The 24,450-nt window shown below is 37.8% G+C and overlaps 1 protein-coding gene across 3 annotated transcripts in view; it reads left to right on the forward strand.

Moving 5' to 3' along the window:
• The window catches only part of nsd2 (nuclear receptor binding SET domain protein 2), a 144,457-nt gene that overhangs the window by 61,623 nt on the left and 58,384 nt on the right, over window positions 1-24,450 (forward strand). For all 3 annotated transcript variants that reach the window (XR_003716225.2, XM_028801627.2, XM_028801626.2), the window contains exons 7-11: window positions 15,593-15,652; window positions 18,674-18,792; window positions 22,377-22,449; window positions 22,546-22,652; window positions 23,435-23,569. Coding sequence is in view for 2 of the 3 variants with exons in the window: in XM_028801627.2 (XP_028657460.2) it covers window positions 15,593-15,652; window positions 18,674-18,792; window positions 22,377-22,449; window positions 22,546-22,652; window positions 23,435-23,569 (494 nt within the window). In the remaining variant the exon portion in view is untranslated. The remainder of the gene's footprint in view (window positions 1-15,592; window positions 15,653-18,673; window positions 18,793-22,376; window positions 22,450-22,545; window positions 22,653-23,434; window positions 23,570-24,450) is intronic.

The following is a 24,450-nucleotide window of genomic DNA, read 5'->3' on the forward strand; positions in this document are numbered from 1 at the left end:
TCGGGTACATCCCAACATTAGAAATTAGTAGGAAATTTAAAACCCACTCTGCAGTGGGTAAGTAAGGAGATAGAAAAAACAGCTGTATGAGGCATACAAGACTAATATCTCCAATGCAAAATAAAAGGCAGATGAGTGCAACCATTAAGGAGGATATTAGAGAAACTAAAGGCAGTATGGCAAAAGATGATGCAAAGAGTTTCTTTGAGTATATTAGAATATTCAAGGATTACTATAGGTCAAGTATATCAGGCGTAGTAAAGGGGAATTAAAATATTCAGACACTGAAATAGCAAATGCTGTAAACTTGCATTATTTATTTGAAGACTTCACATATAAGGACTACAAAGGACTGATTGGAAGTTGTAGGGGTAGAAGTACTACTCAGATTAAATAGGCTGAAATCGAACAAATCTCCATAATCAGATATTTAGTGAATACATGTATAACCATATATTAATATTTTTAGGAAGGAGGGCAGGAAAATGGCAATTATCTTGTTATAAGCAATAGTGCTTTATGGGAAGATCCAGGTAACTATTGGCCAGTAAGCTTAACGCGCATCACAGGTAAATTTTAATGGAAGAAGTTCTTATGGATAAGATTGAGCAACACATGGCAAGAAAACGGTGTTCAGATGAGGTAGGTTGTGTTTTATTAACATCCTGGAATTCTATGATGAAGCAACAAAAGGGTAACAACCAGAGTGGTGCAAATGATATGATTGTTTTTCAAAAAGCTTTTGATAAGGTTCCCCATGAGAGATTGGACGTCAAACTAAAAAAAGTGGGAGTTCAGGGTGTATTGTGTAGATGGGTGCAGAATTGGTTAAAACACTGGAAGTGGAGAGTTATGGTACTAGGAAACCTGTCAGAATTGGCTGAAGTTAAGAGCGGTGCACCTCAGAGGTCAGTTGTAGGGTAGCTACTTTTTTAAAATATAAATGATATGGATTGGAATATAAATAATAAGCTGGTTATGTCTACAGATGATATAATGCTAGATGGATAGCCAAATAATCAAGAATCTATTGAATAATTACATTTGGATTTATACAGCATACAAATTTGGGGAGATTTGTGGCAGAGTACATTTACTTATATTTAATTTTAATTATTACAAAAAATACAAATTTGATTTGAATGCACAATAAGAGTTACTTATGAGTAATACTTAGGAATTGTATTGGACTTAACACTCAACTCCCAGGCAATGTTTAAAAGTCATTAAGGGTACATTCATATTACAAGCCTCGTGCTAAATTCTGATATTTTTGCTCATAATGGATGTGCCTATTTTGATGGTTCACATTCAGAAGTACAAGTGAAGTGTTCTTCAAAATAGTATACATGCCCACATGGATACATTGGTAACACAGATGACTTGTGCACAAACAACAAAAACGTCATATTTGAAAGAAGACTCATGGTATTAAAAGTGACAAAATGAACATGGTAGTAGCTAGTGTATGATTTTGCTCTGGAGGACGTCAGTTTGTCAGCTGTATGTGTTTAGGTTGATATAGCAAAACAATCCAGACTGCCAGCTTTTGCTGTTTTCACAGCAATTGCTGGCACTGCTGCACCAAGAGATGCGTGGATATAAGATACACGAGCAAGCTATGTTGGGACACAGTGTTGGTCACAGCTGTAGCTCTCCTCCATGATGGTTTTGCAGCATTGCTGGTGCTGGCGGCTGACAACAGAAATTAGCCAATGTTTATAGGTTAAAAAAAAAAAAGTTATTTCCAATCTGGCCATTCACATTCATGTCACATGGCTACAAATCTGATACATATTCAATCTAGGATCATACAGTATATGAAAGCAACTTGAATCTGATTTGAAAAGATAGGAATTCTGTGTTTCACAAAACCCTGAAAACATCAGATTTTTGTAACAGTAAAGCAGAATGTCTGGGTTGAGTCACTTCAGCATGGTAATGTTAACATCGCCCAAGAAAGCTAAGGTGTTTGCTTGTATAACAAGATGTGTAGATTACAAATCCAAAGTGGTTGTGCTTAAACTTTTAAAATACACTGGTTAGGCCTCATTTGGAGTACTATACAGTATATAGTTTTGGTCTCCAGACTACAAAAAAGACATTACTCCTAGAAAAAGTCCAGAGAAGAGTGACTAGGATGATTCCAGGATTGCCAGTGAGTTATATGAGAAGATTTTAAAGAGCTAGACCTTTTCTGTTTAAGCAAAAGGAGATTTAGGCCAGGTTTATACTTCACTAGACGCATGCTCCAGCAGATGCTACTGCTACGCAAGCATTGTTCTGTTTATACTTGCACGCATACTTTACGTAAATCTGATTTCACCAGGTGGCAGTGCGTGATATCACTATGAGAAAAAGGCTTCGCTGTGATATGAATTACCTGAAACATCCATTAAATTCCAAGCACACCTTGCCACAATATATCTGAAAAAGATGTTTACATCCATCAATCTAGGGTTGCACCCATTCCAGCAAGCATCGGGTATGAGACAGAAACGGAACAGGTGAACACAAGCATACACATACACTACCATTATTTCAGCATCACCAAATCCCCAAACCTTCGTGTCTTTGGATTGAAACCGGAGCACACTATGGAAACCCATCAGGAAAACATGCAAACTCCAGGTGGGGAACACCAGAGACATGACTTCCTGTGAGGCAGCAGCTCTACAGCTCTGCCACCGTGCCACCCCCACATGTGCAATTATTAACAGTATTTTTTTATTTAAATGAAGTTGATATATTTCTAAAATGTAACGTACATACAGTGGTTTGAAAAACTATTTGCCCCCTTCCTGATTTCTTATTCTTTTGCATGTTTGTCACACAAAATGTTTCTGATCATCAAACACATTTAACCATTAGTCAAGTATAACACAAGTAAACACAAAATGCAGTTTTTAAATGATGGTTTTTAGATAGATAGATAGATAGATAGATTTAGGGAGAAAAAAAATCCAAACCTACATGGCCCTGTGTGAAAAAGTAATTGCCCCCTTGTTAAAAAATAACCTAACTGTGGTGTATCACACCTGAGTTCAATTTCCGTAGCCACCCCCAGGCCTGATTACTGCCACACCTGTTTCAATCAAGAAATCACTTAAATAGGAGCTGCCTGACACAGAGAAGTAGACCAAAAGCACCTCAAAAGCTAGACATCATGCCAAGATCCAAAGAAATTCAGGAACAAATGAGAACAGAAGTAATTGAGATCTATCAGTCTGGTAAAGGTTATAAAGCCATTTCTAAAGCTTTGGGACTCCAGCGAACCACAGTGAGAGCCATTATCCACAAATGGCAAAAACATGGAACAGTGGTGAACCTTCCCAGGAGTGGCCGGCCGACCAAAATTACCCCAAGAGCGCAGAGACGACTCATCCGAGAGGTCACAAAAGACCCCAGGACAACGTCTAAAGAACTGCAGGCCTCACTTGCCTCAATTAAGGTCAGTGTTCACGACTCCACCATAAGAAAGAGACTGGGCAAAAACGGCCTGCATGGCAGATTTCCAAGACTCAAACCACTGTTAAGCAAAAAGAACATTAGGGCTCGTCTCAATTTTGCTAAGAAACATCTCAATGATTGCCAAGACTTTTGGGAAAATACCTTGTGGACTGATGAGACAAAAGTTGAACTTTTTGGAAGGCAAATGTCCCGTTACATCTGGCGTAAAAGGAACACAGCATTTCAGAAAAAGAACATCATACCAACAGTAAAATATGGTGGTGGTAGTGTGATGGTCTGGGGTTGTTTTGCTGCTTCAGGACCTGGAAGGCTTGCTGTGATAGATGGAACCATGAATTCTACTGTCTACCAAAAAATCCTGAAGGAGAATGTCCGGCCATCTGTTCGTCAACTCAAGCTGAAGCGATCTTGGGTGCTGCAACAGGACAATGACCCAAAACACACCAGCAAATCCACCTCTGAATGGCTGAAGAAAAACAAAATGAAGACTTTGGAGTGGCCTAGTCAAAGTCCTGACCTGAATCCAATTGAGATGCTATGGCATGACCTTAAAAAGGCGGTTCATGCTAGAAAACCCTCAAATAAAGCTGAATTACAACAATTTTGCAAAGATGAGTGGGCCAAAATTCCTCCAGAGCGCTGTAAAAGACTCATTGCAAGTTATCGCAAACGCTTGATTGCAGTTATTGCTGCTAAGGGTGGCCCAACCAGTTATTAGGTTCAGGGGACAATTACTTTTTCACACAGGGCCATGTAGGTTTGGATTTTTTTTTCTCCCTAAATAATAAAAACCACCATTTACAAACTGCATTTTGTGTTTACTTGTGTTATATTTGACTAATGGTTAAATGTGTTTGATGATCAGAAACATTTTGTGTGACAAACATGCAAAAGAATAAGAAATCAGGAAGGGGGCAAATAGTTTTTCACACCACTGTACTTTAATGCATTTCATCATGAAAGTGATATCAAGTATAAATCTAAGGAGCAGGAATATCAAACATTTAATGTTTTGTGTGGCTATCTATTGCTGCTTGCCGCTGTTTTTAGTTCAGGAGGAAGCCCCAGAAGCACATAGCAATTAACTGGGTCGGTTTTAAGATGTTTACGATGGTCTACTTTAATGATAAAAAATGGACATTTCGAGATTAAAGCCAAAATAGACCTTTTCAGTGTGTCCTTAATTGTTTTTCTCTGTGGCTCAAATACGATGCCATAACATTTTGATGCGGTTGTGAAGGTTTGGGGGGGGAAAAAAAAAGACAACACAGAAGATTGTATGTGAGACTTCTAAAAATGTATTGTGTCATTACCTTGGGGAATATGTGACGCTTGAATATAAAAGCACCATGAATGCATTTGTTTGTCATAATTTTGGTTCACCTAATTGAACCATTCATCAAACATCGAAGCATGCACATAGATCCTGTAGGATCCGCATAGCGGCTTTCTGACACATGTAGGTAGTAAACAAAGACTGACATCACATTCCAACTTGATCGCACTGCGCCTCCCAACTTTTTGCTGGTACTGCAACTCACGCATGCATTGCGTTAATTTCTGAGGGCATGCTCGGAGGACGTGTGAAATGACCGTGTGGCAGCCATGATGTGTGTGCGTACACGTTCTGAGCATGAAGTATAAACCGGCTCTAAGGGATGACATGATTGGAAGTGTTTAAAATCATGAAAGGAATTAGTACAGTGGATCGAGAGTGTTACTTTAAAATGAATTCAACAAGAACATGAGGGCACAATTAGAAACTTAAGGGTAAATTTTGAACCAAACTTTACAAAGTTTTCCTTCACACAGAGAACCGTAGACACACACAATAAGTTACAAAGTAGTGTGGTAGACAGTAGGATTATAGAGACCTTCAAAAATGAACAAGGTGTTATTTTAGGGGTTTTTTTTTTTTTTTTTTTGGCTGAATGGCCTGTTCTCATCTAAATGCTTCCAATGCTCTAATTTCCAGTAGTGTATCAACAAAAGCATTTTATAGTTGCTCCTATATGGAGGTAGTGGTATTTGAAGAATATACAGAAAACTGTAGTTTAGCTAATGGAATATCCAACACTTTTTGTTTTCTCATCAGTACTCTTCTTGTGAAATGTTGCCAGACAGCACTGCTACAGAAGGTTATATGATAAGTGAAATGTGGTTCTTGTGCATAGCCAAGGTTCCACTGACAAACAGCACAGATGGTTGGTACACACTATCGATGACTTTTCTGGTGTATTCTTTTATATTGTTCTAGTGTTTGACTTCTGAAAAACAAGGCAGAATGTATGGCTGTGGGTTCTATTAATTATGGAGCATTTGAGACATTGGCCTAATTGATCTTCATTTAAATCCAAATAGCAGCCAGCATGTAAAAGTGCAAAAATTGGCAGATTCCAACAGTGGTTGGAATTAATTATGAGATCAAATATTTTTAGTGAGTTGCATCTTAAAGCGAATCCACAAGTCAAAGGGAAATTGATAAGTCTGTCGTGGCAAGTATTTGAATATAGAAAGCATTACAGTCATAAAGGGATGAAGTAGATGATGGTAAGTGGATCATAGAATGTTGCCCTTAAGTATAGATATTGAAAAAGGACTATTTAAGAACCTTAACCAATGCTGTTTCTTCAGTTTCCTTAGAAGCCCCCATCATATGGAGGAATGTTTTAGACAAAAAAATAAGTATCCTGAAATGTGATGGTAAATAAAACAAGGATAAGTGAGCATAAATAATTAAATGTAACATTAAATGTTTTTTTGTTAGTGTCTTTTATGTATTTTTTCATTTTATTCAATTCAGTGACTTGGCATATAAAATGAGATATGCTTTGAAATTAGAGCTTTAATTTTCACCTGTCCAATTTGATGTGTTCTAGTGAGTACTGTGTTTTGGTTGCAAATTGTCTGTATTGTGAATAAAAATCTTAATCCTTCAAGGGAGACACTTAAGATGACTCTTGATGATGATTATGGATAATTTCAAATTAAAGTAGCCACTTCACACAGTAATTCTGGACAACTTTTCCTTGCTCTTATGTTAATAAACTAAGGGGTTTGTGGCAATGCAAGTTTTAAAATATAAATAGTGCTTCTCAGACTCCGTGTGTGCAGGTTCGCGTCACTGTGGGGCTGTGAGGTGATTGCTTGTAAACATGCAGGCGTGATCATCTTGGCTCTTCCACATTTGTGATTTGCAGATATAATTAGGGTTAACACACTGACAAAAGTATGAAGAGTTTGAGGGGAGCAAAAAGGGAAAAAGAAGAAAAGAGGACAGAAGGAAAGTAATTGAGGAAGTAAGATCAGTGTGAACGGGGGGGGGGGAGAGGAATTTGAGAACCAATGCGTATGGAGGACGGTGGACAGGTTGGGGAAGCCCTGTTGAGGAGCTTGGTGAAAATCACTCCTGGGGTGGACACTTAACAGTAGGTAGATGAAGGGAAGATAGTCAGGCTCAGAACATTCCATTGAATGCTGATGGACAGGTGGTGGCAATACAGTAATCCCTCGCTACTTCGCGGTTCACTTTTCGCGGGTTTTTAAATACAAGTGATTGCCCACCTATCGCGGAAGTTATGTTCCAGACCCATCAGCAACAGGAGAAAATCCGTGATATAGAAAGACCATATAAATAAACATTTTTATAGTTTAAGCCTTAAAATACCCATCCCACATGCTTTAAACACATGTAAACTTATAAAACACACTTTGTTAACACATATGATATGTGGATGTCGGGCTAAGGATATGAGTAACATCTCACTATTATAAAACATTTTAACTTCACGCAAGACAAGACAGTGAGACAGGAAAATTGGTGATGTACAGGCTTTTAAATTATTGATACGCAGAGCGACAAGCAGCACAAAGCCAGCACAAAGTCCACTTCTCCTTATCGTTCATTCAGCTCCCCACCCCCTTGACAATGCGAAGTTGCAGGAGCGTACTGCGCTTCCGGGGAGGGGGGGGTTTGAGCGAAGGTGCGTTCAGCTCTCACACACCCACACACACACACACTCCTCCTCCTCCTTCCGAACGCGCAGAGCTACAAGCAGGCATTTTGGCAGAAGCAGCACAAAGTCCATTTCTGCTCAGCGTGAGTTCAGCTGCCCCCCTTCACAAAGCGAGTGCAGACACATTGACGTCTGATCGCTGCGTGCAGTGTGCAGTGTTGGTCTGTGGTGTTTAAGAATGTAGAAAGTGTTTAAGAGCATAGGAAGTGTTTATAAGAGCGTGGGAAAGGTTAACAAGAGAGTGAGAGAGATTTATAAGAGTGTGGGAAGGGTTTATAAAGCCTTAAAATATGTATCAATAATAAAATAAATATAGGTCGCTACTTCGCGGATTTTCACCTATCACGGGGGGCTCTGGAACGTAAGGTGAGGGATTACTGTATAGTAATTTGGAGTCTCCCGTTGTTGGATTCTCACCTCTGCTGATTAAACCTGAGTGATGGGTGAGAGGAGAGAAAAGGGAGGGATGAGCGAGTTATGAGAGGGCAGCATTGGAAGAGCATTCTTAAACACTGATTCGAACTTTGAAGTTTACCCTTGATTTTATGGGATTATTGCAATTATAACTTCCTCCACTGAGCACTGTGCTTTTCTAGGTTATTTATTAAGAGACCTTTTATCTGCACTGCACTTTGTTTTGGATTGTTTAGAATATAAAATGCTCTGAGCACATTTCACCTATCCTTGTTTGTGTCCTTTTCACCCTAGTCCCCGTCGGTACATGACTATTGGCCATCTCAACCTATTTTCACCAAAGACACGCACAATGACAAATTTGAGCATGCACTTCACTGATAATTCTGTAAAAGTTGTGTTTTGGAGCTATTAAAAAAAAAAAAATAAAAAAAAAGTGTGCGGTTACAGTATATGCTTTGTTAGACATGTACTTTAAACATATTTTACCTTGCCTTTGTCAATGTACCATACTCGGTGCTTTAATCACAATATTAAAAGCTAAAGCCAAAATTGAAGCTAAATAAAAGCTAAACTAAAGCTTGTTAATTCTCTTGTAAAACTGAAATTAAAAACCAAAATTAGCTGAATAAAAAATAAGATGATCAAAATTTATAAACCAACTGTGTTAACTCCTTAGACTAGCTGCTGCATGCCTTGGCAATGCACCGATATCCTGTCCTTAATAATTAGTGTGGTCAGGCAAGATGCACCCTTGAAAGAGCCCCACACCTACACTAAATGTACAGTGGTTAATACAAAATGTGTTAATGCAGGTAGTGTTCTACAGATTCAGGGATGTTATTGAGCTTCATACTCTTAATTAAATCATTCCGGTTTTAGCAAGTCCACAAAGCACATGGGATGTTATTGACATACTCCCGTAACCCCTTCAAAATCAGCTTGGGGAAACAGTTTGTGCACTCTTTAATAATGTGGATAGAATTCTTAGTAAGCCTTCCTGTTCTTCATTGCAGCCTTTGGATGGAATTTCTGTTATGTTATTCTGACTTTGGCTTTCCTATTGAGGCTAAGGAATGAGTTTTGGAAATTTAAATCTACAGGTATTTTTTTGGGCTTGCGCATTCATCTCAAACTTCCCCCTTTTTGTAGGGATAGTCCTCTTCCTCTGAAAGCTTCAAAGTACTCTTCCTCACCTTCTATGCTGTGTTTACAAGGCTTGTTAGCCAAGCACACACTCCAATAATATCCAGCACTTCCTGCAGTTTTCCTTAGAACTAGCTCCAATGACGTTGACATTTGGGGAGCTTTTTAACCAACACAGAGACCTTAATCACAGAAATTTACCCGACCCAAACTAAGATTTAATGTTTAACGCCAGGAATTAGACATTGTGGGGTTAAGTCACTTTTTTTGCTTTCTTCAAGCAAGTTTTTCCAGATCTGAGAAACAGGATAAAAGATCCATCCATCCATCCATTTTCCAACCCGCTGAATCCGAACACAGGGTCACGGGGGTCTGCTGGAGCCAATCCCAGCCAACACAGGGCACAAGGCTGGAACCAGTCCCGGGCAGGGTGCCAACCCACCGCAGAGGATAAAAGATGAATCTTCAAACTTTTTTTTTTCCGCATTGCTAGGGGTCCACATTTTGTTTACTTTATACTAGTTTATGTTGTATGTATTTAGTTTTGGGTACAAGTCATTTCAGCTTTTTGAAACTCATAACATAGTGTTTCAGACTAGGCCAGTGAGGAGCTGTTTCAAATATGTAGTAATTTATTAGGCAGCACAGTCTATGTAATTTAGTAAATTTAATATGTACTGACTGTATTTGTCTGAGCTGTAACTAAGACCTGTGGTTCTCTTTGCTGATGCAGTTTGCCTATATTTTGTGAAAGTATTCTCCTTGACACATTAAGTAGTTCTGCAGTTTTTGTGACTTTTGTACCTGCAATGTAGTCACCCAGTATTTCTCCTGTTTTGGAACTTTTTTTCAATTTTTTGCTTCATAGTGTTGATTGTTAAACTGTTTTATAGTTGATGCACACTATAATTGTGATGTTGTTCCAAGGAAGGTTATTATAGTTTTGCCTTATTATATTAGTTTTTATTTGTTTTTTCTGACCTTATTTGAAAATTCAGTTTAGTTTTAGTTTTCTTTTGTGTATTTTTAGATTTAATTTAGTTTTTGTTGTACAAAGAAATTTCTATTTTATTTTAATATGTTAGTTTTAGTAATTATGGTTAAAGTGCTACTATGGAGTTTAGTTTTTGTGTCACAATGAGACAGAACTGTACACTTAACTGGTTTGGATAAGAGTTTAATATTAGTGGAAGCCCACTACACTTCATGAAACAGTTTACTATTTGGTTTTGTTTTTATCTGATAAAAACAAGCATAATCAAAACCAGGTACTGAATATGAACAATTTTACACAATTTTATAATTTTTTAAATAATTTGTCATTTGTGCTGAACAAATCTGCGCTGGCTTTTGGCATTTTTTCTTTTCCTTTTATTGCCCAGAAATGGCCAATTTGTAATGAAATGTAGGTGAATTTTAAGGTGTGAGGGTTTTTTTTACTTAAATATGTCTACAGCACACAACATATCCTGCTCCAGTGACAATGTGCTTATAATGAATGCCTTCAATATTGCATTCAAAAATCTCAAATACTGGGCTTTATTTTCTACCAGCCTGTGGTACAGCAGGTCTACAGCTCATGTCAAAAGGCCAGTTTTTTTTTTTTTTTTAAATGATTAATCGGCGCACTTACAGCTTAGTGAGGGGGCGTGGTGGTGTGTGGCCAAGCGGTTATCTGGGAATTCGTGATGCGGGCAGTTCTCACTTAAGTGCACAGGTGAGGAGTCATCTGCATCTGTAATTGTTCTCGTGAGCTGCTGATTGCCACAGCTGATCCACGTCCCCGTAATATATAGAAGCGCGAGGCGGCTAGCAGAGAGAATGAAAAAATGAGAAAAAGCAAACTGTCTTTCTTTCTTTCATGGAAGGAGGCAGCAAGAAGCAGTGAGGAGAGAGAGAGAGACTATGTGAGCGAGAGGGAAAGAGAGCGAGTGAGCAGGCTCGATTGAGAGAATGCAGGCAGCTGGGAGGTGAGCCCCTGCCGAAGAGTGTTTGGCCAACACTCGGTGGGGCTGAAGGAAGCAGTAGCTCCAGCTCAGAGATCAAGGAGCTGGAGTGACCCGTGACAACGACGACAGGCAGCGGCAGTCGAGGAGGCTTTGAGCTGGTTTGGCCCCAGTGTGAGCGCCCTGGCCGCTGGGGAAATAACCCAACTCTCAGTCCGGATTGGAGCCCGACGTAGCCAGGGATCAGAGGGCTACCGGACTAGAGTGGGATGCAGCTGCACCTGCAGGTAGGCGACTCTCCTTTTGCGAAGTCCGTTGGGAGAAGCAGGGGAGCTGCCAGGTAGTAAAGGTAGAAGGAAGGCACCGAGCTTTGGACATTTTAAAGTGACTGCTTCATACCATGTTTTTAAAGAGTTTTTCAATTGGATTTTAACCTCCACTTTTACCATGTTTCAATTTTACTGGGTTATTTATTTATTGAAACTGTGATGCACTGCACTTTATTTAATTTGGACACTTTGTTTTTGTTGTTGTTTTAATAAAAGCACTTGGCACTTTTTTTACACCATCCCCTTGCTCCATTTGTTGTGCTTCACTGCTGAGCTCATCGGTGACATTACCGACGGTGTCGGGTTCAAGGGCTCCCAGAAGCAAGATGGGAGCATGGAGCAGAACCCGTGCCATCACGCAGCCATATTGATCTCTGATTCCATCTCAGGCTAAAACAATTTATATAGTAGACAGAATTTTGCCACCTGCAGGCCTAAAAAGATATCAAAAGTCAGAAAACAATCTATTTTATTCTGACAGGTGTGACCATGAAAATCACAGGGGCTTAGGAAGAACTGGGGTCTTAGACTTGAATCAGTGTGCAGACCCCACCTAGCTGTATTGAGGGAAACAAAGAAAATCAAGCATGTATTGTCAAGGTTATGGGGCAGTGAGACTTGAATAGCCCATGCATAAGAACAGTACACCCATAATGAGCAGAGCAAGAACAGATAATAAGAGTATGAACAGGCACAAAATGACAGAGGCGGCATCTGAGATTAAGAACAATATATACATTATCTAAACCTGTTTATCCAGAGCAGGATCACAGGAAACCTGGCACCTACCCAGGCAGGTTTGAATGCAAAGCAGGAAAATCCCTGGTATGCAATAAGTATGATATGGCTGATGTTAAGAACAAAAAGAATACGTATGATGATTTCAAAGAGAGAGAGAAAAACACTGAAAAAATGGGGACAGATATTTTAAAACATAATGCTGCTGTTGGATTATTTTCACAATATCTGATATTAAGTGATAACTAAAAAAAGATAATAAATAAATATAGCATAAATATCAAAACACATTAGTATGTTTAGCTATTCATCACTTAGCAGACTCTCTTCCCTCACCTACCTGTAGTTCAGTAGAGACATTACCAACTCGGGAATTGTACATGGTTTGTATCGCTTCGTTGTTAAACAACGTTTTTAAAGCAAAAATGATTGGTCAGCAACAATATGCTGGTCTTGTATGATACCTTGTCAGTCTCGTTTAGTGTTTATTTTCAGAAATTGGGAGTAGTCTCCCCTAGACTTTCTTGTGTACTCAGATATGGGGATGGATATTTGAGGAATAAATCGCAAGACAATGATTATATTATGTACATTAAAGAACCATCAATGTCAAATTAATAATGTATTGAACAATTATTATAAAAGTAAAGTGGAATAAATTGGACTCTGCAGCTGTATGAATAAAAAGAGTATATGTTCAGGTAAAGTGGATTTGGGCTAAAAGTTAATACAGATCAACAATTTTGGTGTAACGACCACATGCCAAATTTCATCCATCTACCTAGTTTTTGAGTTATTGTGTATTTATATATATACAGTGGTGTGAAAAACTATTTGCCCCCTTCCTGATTTCATATTCTTTTGCATGTTTGTCACACACAATGTTTCTGATCATCAAACACATTTAACCATTAGTCAAGTATAACACAAGTAAACACAAAATGCAGTTTTTAAATGATGGTTTTTATTATTTAGGGAGAAAAAAAATCCAAACCTACATGGCCCTGTGTGAAAAAGTAATTGCCCCCTTGTTAAAAAATAACCTAACTGTGGTGTATCACACCTGAGTTCAATTTCCGTAGCCACCCCCAGGCCTGATTACTGCCACACCTGTTTCAATCAAGAAATCACTTAAATAGGAGCTGCCTGACACAGAGAAGTAGACCAAAAGCACCTCAAAAGCTAGACATCATGCCAAGATCCAAAGAAATTCAGGAACAAATGAGAACAGAAGTAATTGAGATCTATCAGTCTGGTAAAGGTTATAAAGCCATTTCTAAAGCTTTGGGACTCCAGCGAACCACAGTGAGAGCCATTATCCACAAATGGCAAAAACATGGAACAGTGGTGAACCTTCCCAGGAGTGGCCGGCCAACCAAAATTACCCCAAGAGCGCAGAGACGACTCATCCGAGAGGTCACAAAAGACCCCAGGACAACGTCTAAAGAACTGCAGGCCTCACTTGCCTCAATTAAGGTCAGTGTTCACGACTCCACCATAAGAAAGAGACTGGGCAAAAACGGCCTGCATGGCAGATTTCCAAGATGCAAACCACTGTTAAGCAAAAAGAACATTAGGGCTCGTCTCAATTTTGCTAAGAAACATCTCAATGATTGCCAAGACTTTTGGGAAAATACCTTGTGGACTGATGAGACAAAAGTTGAACTTTTTGGAAGGCAAATGTCCCGTTACATCTGGCGTAAAAGGAACACAGCATTTCAGAAAAAGAACATCATACCAACAGTAAAATATGGTGGTGGTAGTGTGATGGTCTGGGGTTGTTTTGCTGCTTCAGGACCTGGAAGGCTTGCTGTGATAGATGGAACCATGAATTCTACTGTCTACCAAAAAATCCTGAAGGAGAATGTCCGGCCATCTGTTCGTCAACTCAAGCTGAAGCGATCTTGGGTGCTACAACAGGACAATGACCCAAAACACACCAGCAAATCCACCTCTGAATGGCTGAAGAAAAACAAAATGAAGACTTTGGAGTGGCCTAGTCAAAGTCCTGACCTGAATCCAATTGAGATGCTATGGCATGACCTTAAAAAGGCGGTTCATGCTAGAAAACCCTCAAATAAAGCTGAATTACAACAATTTTGCAAAGATGAGTGGGCCAAAATTCCTCCAGAGCGCTGTCAAAGACTCATTGCAAGTTATCGCAAACGCTTGATTGCAGTTATTGCTGCTAAGGGTGGCCCAACCAGTTATTAGGTTCAGGGGGCAATTACTTTTTCACACAGGGCCATGTAGGTTTGGATTTTTTTTTCTCCCTAAATAATAATAACCACCATTTACAAACTGCATTTTGTGTTTACTTGTGTTATATTTGACTAATGGTTAAATGTGCTTGATCAGAAACATTTTGTGTGACAAACATGCAAAAGAATAAGAAATCAGGAAGGGGGCAAATAGTTTTTCACACCACTGTATGTATGTGTATATATATATATATATATATATATATATATATATATATATATATATATATATATATATATATATATATATATATATATATATATATAATATAACATATACATCCATTTTCCAACCCGCTGAATCCGAACACAGGGTCACGGGGGTCTGCTGGAGCCAGTCCCAGCCAACACAAGGCAGGAACCAATCCCGGGCAGGGTGCCAACCCACCATATATATATATATATATATATATATATATATATATATATATATATATATAAAAATATAATACACACACACTTCCAATAAACAATATAATTTCGGACTCTGGGAGGTCTAAAACGTCAAGATTCATCAAAATCTCGAGGTCCAGTTTTTTCATGGTTACTATACTTCGTATATTTTGTGTGTGAAGTGGCAAGTGAATTACTGTCAAGAAAAAGCAGGCACCTCCTTCACCAGCTGCCATTCAATGGATGAATTTGTGTGGGCAGCTTGTGAGGGATGACTTTCAGTTTTAGAGTTAAGAGTTATAAGGGTTAACCACTAACAACAAGAAAAAAAACGAAAACTAAAATTATTTTTAGTAAATTATTTTGTTTCAGTTAGTCTTTCCAGCTACTTTAATAATTTCATTGTGTTTCATTTCGGTTTTGTTAATTTTATTTCAGTTTACAAAATTTTTTTTGAAATGGTTTCAGTTTTGACTGTAGTTTTCTTTAAATATAACATTGGTTCCAAGTTTAATTTCTTTCTCGTGTTATGTTTGTTTTGTCCTCCTCCGGTCTTTATTAATACACTTGATCCCATAATTCTTCTACTGAACACTCAGTTGCTTATAGAATGGATTATTATTTTCAGCCTTTCTTTCCGCCAATGCCATTTTTCAGTTTCCTTCGATCAAAGGTGCCATCTAGTTGTTTTGAACAAAGCTAATTTTTAACTTGTTCGATTTTATTTGTTTTTGTTATTACGATGGTTATTGAGAAAAAACATATTTTCATAAATGCAGTACTAGAAGAATGTTTCCTTGTCTATATAAATGTGTATACATGTTAGTATTAACTCTGTATAAGTGAATTTCAAATGTAATTCTTCCTTTTCCTTAAAGCTAGAGGACAGTGGATGCGTATTTCTCAGAAAAAAAATGAAAAGGCTACAAAACCAAGAGGTATGTATTACACTATAGCCAGTCTAGTACAGTTAATCTTAAGATGCCCAGTTTGTGTTTTGCAAAACCGAAAACTGACATTCAAAGAATGAGAAAAATATTTTGTGTGGTTTTCTTTCAGATGATTATAGTCACCAATTTGCTGTTCGGATTTCTGCATTGTTCTTGTTGCGAAAGATATTAGATATTTCTAATGCACCGTTTTTGAAGAATTTAATTGCATTGCGATTCTGTAGAAGGAAAAATTGTTACTGAATTGTATGTATACTAATGACATTTGTTTTGTGCATATTATGTGTATTTAAGTGTGTGTGCATGTGTACATGCTATAAGCGCCTGCTGTTGATGGGTGATACAAGGAACATTATAAATGCGCAGGGCACAGTATTACTTAGCTATTAACCGGGCCATAACCCTGCCCGATTGCTGTGTCCGTGTATAGGAGAGTGGCAGATCCAGCTACAATAAATAACCGTGCTGTTCCTGTTTCAAGCTGAGTAAAGCTGGTGTTGCTAAAGTACTGAGATGCACCCCAAAACATGAAGCTGAAAGACAGGGACTCGCACGTTACAGCACACACACACACACACACTATAGTAAACAGTATACGCTCATACGGATGTTGACTATATGAGCGAGGCTCACCGACTGAGACCAAGCATGGGAGACTATTACCCACCATCCCACAGTGAGAGAGAGAACCACCATCGGCTCAGTTGTGATCACGTGACTCTCAGCAGACAAAGTGTATATGGACTATTCTTATTGCAAGATCTTGCTCGTTTATCAAGTTAAAATTTATTAAAAATTTTAGCTTCACTTGCAGACCAAATTACTCGCAGTCCAAGGTTTTACTGTAATCATGAGACTGAGATAGACTAGTGCAATGAGGACACAAACAACAAATTGGTACAAAAGTGCTTATTGTATTTTTATTTCTGAATGGGCAGTGTTCAGTAAATAGTGCAATGCAGTCTATAAATAAATAATCCGGTAAAACCAGTTGTTTTAGTGGGAGATAAAAAAAAAAAAAAAAAAAGTCAATAAATAATCCAAAATAAGCTTAAAAACAAGAGTTAAAATCTGGTCCTTTCCTTCTGTTCTCCTGTGAGCCTCAGTGCTTCTCTATCACTCGTCTCCCCTACTCAACCATTGTGTCTTCTTAGCAAGGCAGACACACTGGCAATCATGGCCATCCATAATTGACTTTCATCGTAGAAAACTCAGCCAGTCACCACTGGGACACCTAAAGCCTGGCTCCATCATACCACTACCCATTCTTTGCCTCAAAATAAATGAATCATGGCTTGACCCAGACCACTGTAAAACAGACTTTGTCAACCACATCTTGGCATCACAGGTAGCTTGTGTGTTACTGGAGTGTCACTGCTTACAGTTTAAAGCAGCCTTGTTCATGCTAGGTGCCTTTATTGCACTAAGAGTCCAGTAAATTTCTCCGATTATGTTAGAAGAACCTGACACTGCTGAAAATTATCTTTATGTTGGCAAAAACATGTTTTATGTATGTGCACCCATACCATATGAAAACTGGATTTAGTGCCTAGCTGGCCAGTTAATGGCTTCCAGCACAGCGAGCATGATTGAGTGAAGATTGGCTGAGGTATTCCTGACCTGTTGGCCCGTTCCCAGAGAAGTGACAACAGGTAGCTGATATAAATAGGTAAAAAACCAAAAAATTTCTCCAGTGTAAATGCGCAGCATAGGCCCTCTTAACATAGAATTAAATTAGTCTGTACATCATATTCACTGTTTTTGAGGTGTAATACAGTATGTTTGTTGCATTAATGCAAATTGTAATAACCACTCAATGATTTGAATTATGTCTGCGACTTGTCATTTAGCTGAATTTCCCTTCTAGATCAAGGTTGCTGTGATTTCCAAGTTTATCCGAAATGTTGCATATGCATGTGTCAAGAGTTGCCATAAACATATGCATTTTCCCCCGTCATTTTTTTCTTTTATAGATCTTGATGTTTGTGTGGAAAGTTGCATATACACATTTCTTAACTTTGCATGCCCACAGAATTTATAAATGAGGTCTCTTGTATGGATCTCATACTATATTCTTTTAGTGCTTAATAATCCAAAAAAGAGAGGTACAAGAGATGCTGTAATAGCTTGTTTCCTGCCTTTCATAATTTCTTTTTAAGGTGTTATCCACATTCTAAATTCGTTCTGGATCTGCAAATTTTTCTGGTTCTTTTTAATGCTATTAAAATTATGATGAACAGCTAGAGAAGCATGAAAATGTTGTGATAAACCAGTCTGAGCATGTTATATTTTCTCATTAGGTAAAGTAAACTTAATATACCTGATAGTGGCCTAAAGCCATTGGATACATTGATTACTTTCTTGGTTTCAAAACCATTTATACAGTGAAATTTTCAATCAGTAGTTGTTTTAATTTATTCTTAACTCAGTAGTGCACTGTTAGCCTCCAAGAACAAGGTTCTTCACAGGCTATATACAGTAGGACTATGTGGCAAAAGTGTTTTCACAGATATGCCATTTTTCTCCAGGTGTACGTCCTTTTATACTGATAGGGGATACTATTTTCAAGTCTGAAAAGGGATCCCACTAAAGATGGCAAGGTGTGTATCCCCTGCACCATTGGTAAACTAGTTCATTCCTAAAAGGCTTTGTTGTAATTTTTTTTGTGCAAATATCTTATGCTTTTGTGTCAAATTCTATATGTCCTCAGGATTTCTGTGTATAACAACATATGTACCAGTACTGTGATATCTGCTGTGAATAGTTGGTGTATGCAAGGGTACACAGAAGGGGCTTATTTAAACTGCTCCTGTACCTGAATAGTCAGCTTACTAATTTGTTTTTTTCCCCAAATGTTGACTCTTTGCAGATCCTAATATTTTGCAATTTTAGTTTTGTGATTGCAATGTTGCCATATTACTGGGTTTTAAAACACCTACCTAATTTTATTTTTCAGTTTATATTCAGTATATCTAACTTAATGATTTTTTTTTAATTTTATTTTTATAGGAAAATCTGAAGTATCACAAAGAAAAAAGCAGATTAAAAGGCCATTAGAACTTGATGAACATTTGAAAACCCTGGAGCCAAGGAAGAGGGCCAGAACAGACAGTAGTCTGAGCCCAAAGGTGAATAATAATTTATCTTAACTGTTAAATTGTAAAAGTAATAGTTAATTCTGATTAAAATAATATACTGTACATCTTCATTGACACGCCTATGGCATCAAATTTAAATTGGATTAAAATTTAAATATTTTTTGAAGGAATAGCTGATATCAATTTAAAATCAGCCCATTTTTCTAACACTTCCCATAAATTTTGTTTGTTTCTATGGCTCTGGGAAACAACAAATATACTCGATGCATCGCATCTTATTCTACGTGGGATGTAGTAAATGACTACATTGCACATATCAAGTACAAATTGTCGTATAACTTACTTTAACCCTTTGAACCTGTCAGGCAGTTTTTTGGGTTACCCGCATAGCAGTATATATATATATATCTATTATCATAACCATGCTGTCCTAAATAACAGCCTGCGCATTATATTTTATCTTAGAGGTATATTCTTGAAAGGCCCCTACATACCTCTGTTGTCATAATCCGGCTGGCAAGAATACGCAAGTTACACAGTTCTTTAATTTTTTGTTATCTATAGGCCTTTTTTTTCTTGTAGGTTCCGAGAAGAATATAGAAATGATTTCAGTTGTAATTTAGCATGGGATCTGCTCAAAACAATAGATGCTTAGTGTGTGCAGAGAAGTACAAGCAAGCAAAGAGTGTTTTTGCCCTTCTGCTCCACAGTAGATTTCTTTCCTCCCTGAGATCATCTTAGAACATCTGCATTACAGTATGACAGGTGTATTGCCTCAGTCAAACTCCCCTCCTGTCACTGTGCCAGTGGCAGTTTGGGTGCTTAACTCCAGTAAAAAGAGACAACTGTTGCAGCCTACAGGTGTGACTAGACTCATCATTTTGGTGTGACTGTCTGTAACAGAGGGTTAAATCGAGTATTTATAAAGTGCTTAAGGGAAGATTTCTAAATACAGTGATACCTTGACGAGTGTCCCAATTAATGAGTTTTTTGAGATACGAGCAGTCTCTTGGCCGATTTTTTTGCTTTGAGTTGAGAGGTAAAATTTGGGTTACGAGCCAGCTTCAGATACCCCACCCCACCGCTAGTTCGGGCAGCTCTCCACAGTGAACGCCGCAACATCCCATGTCTCACTCGTTCACTTTAAGCAGTTAGCTCGCCGTGGAAGCTTCAGTGTTGTGCTCGCATTTGTGCTTGCAGTTATTTTGCAAAACTTCGTTTTTCCAACTATGGGTCCGAAGAAAGTGAGTGCAAAGGATGATGTGCATTGAATTAAAGGAAGAAATTATAGAAAAACATGAACAAGGTGTGCGTGTAGTCGATTTGGCGAAGCAGTACAAGCGTAGCACTTCTACAATCTACACCATACTGAAGCAGAAGGAGTCGATAAAGGCTATAACGCCAGTCAAGGGCGTTAAAATCATTTCTAAACAGCAGACATCTATCCATGAAAATATGGAGAAGCTGCTGATTGTGTGTTTGATGGAGAAGCAGCTCGCAGGAGATACCGTGATGGAGGCTATAATCTGTGTGAGAGCACGAGCGATTTATGCTGATTTGCAGCAGCAGACCCTAGGCACTTTGACAGACTTGGCATCGGGCGAGCCGTTTAAAGCCTGTCGGGGCTGGTTCGAGAATTTTAAAAAGAGGACCGGCATTCACTCCGTTGTCAGGCATGGTCAGGCAGCGAGCACGGATATGAAGGCAGCTGAGGATTACCTCAAAACTTTTGCAGGAATAATAGCGGCCGAAGGATACATCCCCCAGCAAGCCTGGACATGGATGAAGGTGACATCAATGAGCTCATCGAGGAGCACTCTGAGGAACTGACAACGGAGGAGCTAAAGGAGCTACAGACGCAGCAGCACACGGAGGTTTTGCAGGAAATAAGTGACGCGGAGGAAGTTATCTCTACAAGTGAAATGTTGTATAGTAAAGTAAAAGTAAAGGAAATGTTGGGAATGTAGAAGAAACTTTAAGACTTGTTTCAAAAGAAACACCCAGAAAAAGTTTCAACTGGGCGTGCGACAGCGCTATTTAATGACACTTGCATGACGCTTTTTAGAAACATTCTGAAAGGGAGGATGAAACAGACCTCATTGGACAGGTTTTTTTCGAAAACCCCTGCAGATGAAAGTGAGGAAGGTGCAGCGAAAAGGGCAAAAATCAGTGAATAACATTGTTATTCAGTTCAGCCTTTCTCCATCACCTCCGTCAGCAGTAAATGCTGTACATTATACTGTGTTTTTATACAATATTCGTTATTTATAAGTACATTTTTCTTATTTAAAAACATGTAACAAAAAAATTGCAGTGTGTTTTGGGGGTCTGGAACGGATTAATGGCATTTCAAATTATTCAATAGGGAAAATTGATTTGAGATAAGAGCATTTTGATTTACGAGCCCGGTCACGGAACGAATTAAACTCGTATCTCAAGGTATCACTGTATTGAGAGATATATTGTGTATTGTGAGAGAGCCTAAAATTTCATGAAATTTTTTATGGGCCATACTGCACAGCCTTTTGTATAATGACTTATTTTCAGTAAGAATTATGCATGTGTTGAAATGAATATGGTTATGTATGTAAAAATGCATTCTAACAGTAAATACATAATTACAAAAGCTTTTATTGTAGTTTTGAATTTTTTTTTTTTATATATACTACAGAGTACTTCAGTGTATGTATATTTTATATAAGCAAGCAATCATGGTTAAGATTATTAAAATTAAATCTGGTCAGGATTATTAAAACACTTATTTACATTTGCATTTACTTATTTGGTTGATGCCTTTATCCAAGGCGACTTACAACATTTAATACAATTGTTTACATTTCTTTTGATTTTCCAATTGGAGAACAGGCAGGTCAAGTGTCTTGGTCATGGTCACACAGTGTCAGTAGTGGAATTTGTACCCACAACCTTTGAAGTCCAAAGCCTTAACAACTACACCACACTGCCTGCCACTGGAACCAACCAACTTTAAGTATTTTTCTTAATAAGTGTTCTGAGATTTATTTCTGGACAATGTAGTTCCCTTCAAATAGTATTAATAGAGAATAACTCAGTGTTGCATTTCTACTTATTTATAACATTACTATACTGTTTCAATCACAGTGGGGAACTGAGACTTCTCATTGCTTTAAGGCGCTGATAGTTTGGGAGTATGCACCTACCACACAATGAACCACCTCGACCGAGACCCAAGTGGTGAGAAGGAGAAAAAAAAAACTAAAATTATTCTTTATAATCATGACTACATGGAACATGGTATTTGAATGCAAGTCAGACAGTTGCATTAAGCATTATTTAGCAGCTAGGGTCTGAACTGCGATTAAACAAATGCATTATCTGTAATATGCTAAAGATCAGCAGAAACTGTTAAATTATAGAATGGTGAAAATCTCAGTTTTATTGTTTTATTTATTGTACTAACGTTTAGAAAGAGTTTATGCTGTTCATGTTTTTTAAATGTTTCAAATAGTTGTCACCTATTCAATCTAATTGTTCATTTTTTTGACATTGTGCTAAGGTATATCTAATTAGAAAATAACATTGCAGTGCCTTGAGTTTTTTTTTTTTTTTTTTTTTTTTTTTTCAAATTTCTTCAGAAAAAACCTAAACAGTTGAAAAGGAAGCGATCTCCAGAAAGAATAGGCTTAATGATGGAAAATAAATATACAGGTAAGCTAATGAAAATATCAGTTATTTGTCTTGCATCCAATGTTTTGTCAAAAGTAACTGTTTCTCTTTTTTCCTCCAATAATATAAATATAATAGACAACTACAAACCATTGAAAAAGTATAAAAGACGTTTGAACAGTGAAACTACTATATCCTTTGGCAGCAAGAATTCCTCCTTGCAGAACTCTTGCCCTGAGCATGAGGTAAGCAGCAATGTCTATGTCAGGAATCGTAATCTGTTTCATTGCATTAGCTTTAATTTCACTTTTGATACCAGTTAGAAATTATCAGGGTGTTAAGAACATAAATGTATTTATTAGGCTGTAAAACAATTTTCTGTTGACTTGGTTATGTCTGTATACTTTAAGTGTTGATTAAAGCAAATATTCAAAGATATGTATGTTTTTATGAATATTTATCATGAATAGTCATATTATTCTACCCTTGCCCTACCATATTATACCGTCTACTGAAGATGACTGCAGAATTTAAATTTATAGAAGCCCTTATATGAAAATACTGAGTTTTTGAATTTTGGCCTGGTTGTTCTGTGCATTAAGCTTGCATGCTCTTTGTCTATTAATGCCCGAACCCTGTATGATTTTGGTTTTCTTTTAACGTACTAAACATGTGTTTTAAGGTTATTGGGCAAGTCTAAAATTGGTCCAGTATGAGTCAGAGATGTGTAAGTATTGGTTTGTTCTGCAGTAGAGGTTTGGTTTATACCTTTTGTTGACTTTCCAAAACAGTCTCCATTTACAATTGATTCTGAATCAATTTAAGCAAGTTAAGTTAATGGCTGGATTAATTTCTTCTGTTAGGCTCTTCCTACTTTGTGCAACCATATACAGTATCTACTCCTCCGTCAGTTGGCATTTCTTTTTTGAAACCTTTATTAAATATAAAAGTAAAATTCTCCTAATTGGTTGAATTATTTTGATTCTAGCCGTGTTACTGTTTTAATTCTGTTCTTTTAACTCTTTAGAATTCATTTGAAGGGCATTCAGAGGACCGCCCAGAATCGCCATATGAAAGTGCAGATGAGACACAGACTGAAACTTCAGTGTCCTCAAAGAAATCAGAGCGAGGAGGGAATTCAAAGAAAGAAAGTGTTTGTCAGGTAAACAGGTTTAATTTTTAAAATGTATCTTTTCCATTGGCTTGAATCACATGAGAGCTGTGGTAAATAAAACATTGATTTAAATTTTATAATTTTACACTGTGTGTCCAAAAGTATGTGGACACCAGATGACCATGCATATATGAAATTTCTGGATATCCCTTTCCAAAACCATGGGCATTAATTTGGGATTGATCATCGCTTTGCAACTGTTACAGCCATTGCTGTTTTGGGAAGGTTTTCCACAAACTTTTAGTGTGTCTGAGAATTTGTACGCTTTCGCCCAAAAGTGCATTTGTGAGGTCAGGTACTGATGTTCACTGAGAAGACCTGGTTTGCAAATCAGTGTTGCAGTTTATCCAAAGAGTATTCAGTAGGGTATAAGTCAGAGCTTTGGTGTAGGCCACTAGAGTTCCTCCATACCAATCTTGTCTTTATTGACCTGGCTTTGTGAACAGAAGCACAATCACACAAAGGCATTTTAGACTACTGTGCGATTTCAACCTTATGGCAACAGGAACTGGAACCTTGGGTCCTTCCCCAAACTGTTGCCACAAATTTGAAATCGCACAGTTGTCTAAAATGCCTTTGTGTGCTGTAGCATTAACAGTACCCTTCACTCGAACCAAGGAGCCTAACTCAAACTCTGGAAAACTATCCCAGACAATTATCCCTTCTCCACCAAACTTTAAAGTAGCCATTATGCAGTCTACAAGAGGAAACATTCTCCTGCCATCTGCCAAACACCGGTATCTCCAGATAGTCCATTTCCATGTCTCTATAGAGTCTTAATGGTGGCATGCTTTACACAACTTCAGCTGACGCTTGGCATTACACATAGTCATTTTAAGTGTAAACCAATTTTAATCAGTAAAAATTAA

This window comes from Erpetoichthys calabaricus, chromosome 5 (assembly GCF_900747795.2).
Source record: "Erpetoichthys calabaricus chromosome 5, fErpCal1.3, whole genome shotgun sequence".
In the NCBI taxonomy this organism is placed as follows: Eukaryota; Metazoa; Chordata; class Cladistia; order Polypteriformes; family Polypteridae; genus Erpetoichthys; species Erpetoichthys calabaricus.